We start from the raw sequence: 5005 nt of genomic DNA, 5'->3' as shown, positions 1-5005 counted from the left end.
GCCACTGTCTCTGTTCAGATCCCCATTTTCTCCCCCAGCGTTTTGGGTGAAAATTTTCTCAAACCCAACATGCCCCAGAGACAGGCAGGCAGCAGGCTCAGGCCAGGGACCTCCGCAGGATGGAGGGGCGTGGGATCCTGCCTGTGGAGTCAGGGTGGCCTGTCTAGGAACCCACACAGGTGGCCCTAGAGGAGGGAGGGGACGGCCAAGGCACCCGCGTTCTGCATATCCAAGAGGACAAACGTGCAGCGTCCCCTGGCTGGACCCCACTTCCTAAGAGGCCACCGCAGAAAGTGGCCTCCAGTGGCCTAGGAGGCCTTGTGGAGGGTGGGCCCTGTAGAGGCCCAGAAGTGATGACCTAGAGCAGGGATTCACCCCTCCTGGGGACAGAACAGCCAAGTAGGAGTAGCAGTTGTTTGTAGCAAGGAGAAAATGGCCGTCTTTATCAGTGCGTGGGCTTTAGGCACCACCGTGCAAGCTCCTAAGAACTCCACGATAAGAATGATAAATAGAGTTTTCCCCTCACAGAGCCCCCAGGCCACTGGGGGACAGTGTGGGACAGGCCCCAAGAAGTGGCCATCCAGGGAGTGCTGTGGGGGACAGGGCTGTTGCACTGAGACGGGGGAAGCATGCTCAGCTTTGCTGGAAAGCCCAGGGCCCCTCCCGATGGCTGAGCCCAGCGGCACCAGGCCCTCTGCGCAGCCTTCCTGTCCCCCATTGTCTGGTTGGCCCACGTGTGCCAGATCCCTGTGGCCCATCTGAGGTCCTAGTTCTTTTATTTCTAATTTTAATAGCTTTGTTAATGTCTATGCAGACGGTCTCCAGTGTACGGTGGTTCAGATAGGATTTTTTTTTTTAGCTTGCCATGGTGTGAAATGATGCACCTTTAGTAGAAACTGCCCTCCAAATTTGGAATCTGGGTGTTTCCCTGGGCTAGATAGGAAGCCCAGTCCTCTCTGCTGATGCTGGGCAGTGTCAGTGGCCACGGCTCCGTCAGCCCTGCCTGCTGGAGGGGGAGCCAGAGACTGCATTTAGCTAAGATGCTGAGCTCCGGTGCTTGTTAGGTTGGGCATCTGAGCGCATTTTCTCCTTATAATATCTTCCACCACCCCACCGCGTTGTCAAGGAGCCCTGTCATCTGTTATCTGTCCCATTTATGTTCGTCATTGTTTACCGACATACTAAAACAATGCTGACTTGATTGTGTATATGAATGCACCTCTGGAGCCAGCTCACTCCCAGGGCCAACAGCCCCCAACTGGGAGGAGCCCAGCCTGAGCGCCCCCTAGTGGCCCTTTCCCACCACTACACCCCCCACACCCCAGTAGGCATGGCTTCATCACTGCCATGAGGGCAGCATGTGGTCAGCAATGAAATGCCAAGCTCCTCCAGTCAGGAGCCCATCAGAGGTCGCTCTTCTCAGTCACAGCAGTGCTCAGCTTGTTTATCAGTAGCAATCATGCTGGTTGACCCCTGAGTCGGGGGCCCAGGCTCCACACCCTGACAGATTGTGGCCTCAACCTCTGCTTACCCACCTGTAAAATGGGGTGCAGCTCTGCCATCAACCAGGAGGAGTGCGTATATTAATATCTCTGGCGCATCCCCTGGCTAGCAGGGCCTGTAATCGTGTGTCCAGGAAGGGGTAACTGTCTCCTGTTCGTCCCTTCAGGTCCCATGGGAGGGAAACATTCATCAGAAGCCAAATTGGTGCCAGAACCAAACCTGGGAGTTAATACGTCTCCACGCTGACTCTGGGGGCGAGGGAGGGCGGCCGGGCCTGGGGCAGCCTGGACATTGTTCTCCTAGGCGGGGGCAGGGACAGCCTTCTGTTAGGTCCAGGGCCGCCCTTTCCCTCTGAGCCACCGACCCCCCACCCCCAGCTCCATCCTGCAGATGGAACAGATGGGAGCCTCCGACGCAGAGATAGGTAGTTCTGATCCCCAGAGACAAGTGCCCGCATCCTCAGGTCAGTGACGCGCAGCCCAGGCAGGGGGAGCTAGAAGCACTCTCCTAGGGGGAGTTTGTCCCTGTGGACCAGAAACTCTAAAATATCCATCACTCTGGACTCAGAAATTGTGCATGTGGCATCTGTCCCCTGAAATAAAAATGTGAGTGCAAGGATGTGTCCACCCGGATGCACGGTGCTTATCAGTGTATCTTACGTAAAAGGCAAAAAATGGAAACTCCTGCGTCCAACTCTAGAGGGAGGATTAAATTAGGGCTTTGATGTTTGACGGAATATTACACAACTGTTGGAATGGGGTTTGGACGGACTTTTTAATACGTAGGTGAATCCCCCCGCCTCTTTCTCTGGCCTCTGATACATACACATCCAGAAAAAAAGCATCGAAGAGAAAAAATATTAAAATGTTCCAGGGATTACGTGTGGGGATGATGAGTCGCATCTTTGTTCTCATTTTTGCTTGACTTACACCTTGACTGTGGTCCCGTGAGATCTCCACATCTATAGAGTAATCAACTGGTGTTGTTCTAAACCCCTGAATTTGGGGCGATTTGTCACTATAGCAACAGGAAACGGACACAGCGGCACTGTGTGTCCCTCCCAGAGACGGGCAGGCAGCAGGCTCAGGCCAGGGACCCCTGCAGGATGGAGGGGTGTTGGACCCGGCTTGTGGAGTCAGGGTGGCCTGTCTAGGAACCCGCGCAGGTGGCCCTGGAGGAGGGGGGGAGCGCCAAGGCACCCGCGTTCTGCAGAGGGCCAAGCGTGGCCAAGAGGACGAATTGTGCAGAGGATTTTACAAAACACTATTTTCTTAGTGTTCTGTGTGATCACATCGTATTTGTAAACTCAGGAGAGGATTGGGGCAAGTGGCAGACCATGCTACTTGCAGGGCCTGGTGTGGGGGTGGCACTGTGAGTCCCCAGGAGTCGCCCGCTGGCTGTCGGGTGCGCTTCTTGAAGCTCTTGCCTGTGGAGTGGGCACAAGGGCATGTGTCACACACCTTGCCATGAATGCTCATTTCCCAACACGCTGTCACTTACACACGGGAAGGCAATGTCCTGCCTGGGTGCCATGGAGAAAGCGCAGTTCCCAGGGGTGGCTCCCCTGGGGGGCACCTCTCCCCGCAGCTGCCCTGTTAATTCTCTCTCCTCCTCACAGCTGCCCATGATGGGAGGGGCCTTCATGGACTCGCCCAACGAGGACTTCAGCACGGAGTACTCCCTGTTCAACTCCTCCGCCAACGTCCACACGGCCTCCAACGGCCAGGGCCAGCTGGAAGAGCCTCCTAGGTCCTCCAACGACGCCGTCTTGCTGTGGATCGCCATCATAGCGACGCTGGGGAACATCGTGGTGGTCGGGGTGGTGTACGCCTTCACCTTCTGAGGGCTGCCACCGGCCACTCAGGACGGCCCCTCTGCACCGGGCCACTGCCAGCCAGGCTTTCTATGTGGCCCTTTCTTGCCCATGTTCTAGAACCCGGAGCTCTGACCGCTTGAATGGCCTCTCCGGGCACAGAGACCTGGCAGCCTGGAGGGCAGATATCCAGGCTGTGGTGAAGCTGCTCCAGACATGGACGTGTGAGCCTCCAGCTCCGGGGGGCTCAGCAGACATGGCCTGCAGGGCGTCATTGAAACTGTGGTCCCCACGCAGGAGACGACGTGGATCAGGTGGTCAGGGTTAAAAGGTGGACGTGGTCTGGTGATCACTTGCTAACCGTAAATGATCGCTGCTGTGTCTTGTTTTATACAAATGTGCTAAACCCCACGTGTGGGGACTGGGCAGGAGTAGCTCTGGGAACACTCGCGTTCCCAGCCCAGCTGGGTTTCCTGTTCAGCCCCTGATAACGCTGGTGGTCATCTTACAGGGCCATAGGGCTGCCCTAATGTGACTCGGAAATGGCCTTCGTCACCAGGCACTTGGCCCCTTAAGGGCCCTGGGCACATCAGGAAACCCAGGGATGGGGGGTTACTGGTCACATGGTGGGGTTTCGGGGGCACTGGTGTCCAGGGCTGGATGGACTTCCTCATCTTTTCAAGAAGAGAAGGGGACACCTTCAAAACTACTTCTGCTGCACAGTTAACTTTTCAGCTGCCCAAACGAAGTTGCTCTTTCTCCTCGGAAGAATCCTGGAATTCCAGAGATGGGAAAGATGCCCGTCCACCTAGACTGGGTGGATGGGACAGAGAGGGCTGTGGTCTGCATGTGGTCCCAGGTCTGGTTACTGGAGAAGCTGCCCTCGGTGGCATGACCATCCAGGGGTGTAGAAGCCAGGTGGGAGGCGGCAGGCTGTGCATTTGCCTGTATTTTGGGCCAGTTTGGCTGTTGTGTGCTCCTCTGCAGGTCCAGTTTCCCTGGGGGTCCTACTAAACAAGGAGGGTCCCCAGTAAACAGCAGAGCAGGGTGGGACGCACAGGGCCCAGTACTGGGAAGGCCCTAGGAAGTTATTGCACAAGGCCACCGCACCACCTTCCCAGGGCCGCTCCCTGTTTAGACAGTGGGAAGGATCTCAGAGAGGACTGACTGGCCACAGGCCCAGGGGTCTTTCTCCTTCCCTTCTCCCTCCACTACAGAAAAGAAGGTACGTGGCATAAATCTCCACTCTGCGATGGAGAAACTTGGAAAGCTAGTAAAGAAGCCCCTGTGTGTGTTTGGGGATAATTGCAGAAGTCCTGACCCCATCACTGCTGTCTCAGGGGACGTGAGTGTTCTTGATGATAGGTAAAGGGCACCCCGGTTGTCCAGAAGTGGCCACTCGTCTCTGGGAGCTGCATGATAACAGGCTCACTAGCCTGGCCTCCAGACAGAGCCATGGCGGCTGCCGGCTGTGATTAGCACACATCCATCTGCAAATGCTTCTGCTCAGTGAGGAACCAGCCTGACCTTTACAGCCTGGGATAAGGGACTTGGGACCGTCTGCCTGGGACTCCTTCTGGACTCACTGACGGACAGCAGGCTGGACTGGGTAGTTAGCCTCCACGCACGGGGCCCTTGGGTGTTCACCTGGCTGCTTCGCCAGCAGCGTCCTCCTCCCCATGCCCCAGG

General features: G+C 56.4%; 1 protein-coding gene across 1 annotated transcript; it reads left to right on the top strand.

Moving 5' to 3' along the window:
* The first annotated feature begins 3034 nt into the window (after nt 1-3034).
* Nucleotides 3035-3346, top strand: C3H14orf132 (chromosome 3 C14orf132 homolog). The gene has a single exon (XM_076847907.1). It carries the CDS (start codon nt 3035-3037, stop codon nt 3344-3346), a length of 312 nt encoding a protein of 103 aa, XP_076704022.1.
* Nucleotides 3347-5005: the final 1659 nt, after the last annotated feature.

Source organism: Callospermophilus lateralis, chromosome 3, assembly GCF_048772815.1.
Source record: "Callospermophilus lateralis isolate mCalLat2 chromosome 3, mCalLat2.hap1, whole genome shotgun sequence".
NCBI lineage: Eukaryota > Metazoa > Chordata > Mammalia > Rodentia > Sciuridae > Callospermophilus > Callospermophilus lateralis.
The sequence above is the reverse complement of the archived record's forward strand: the minus strand, read 5'-3'. Positions and strand labels throughout refer to the sequence as shown.

Excerpts from the sequence above, each read along its gene's own strand:
- C3H14orf132 (XM_076847907.1), top strand. The coding sequence starts at position 3,035 with ATGGAGAAAGCGCAGTTCCCAGGGGTGGCTCCCCTGGGGGGCACCTCT.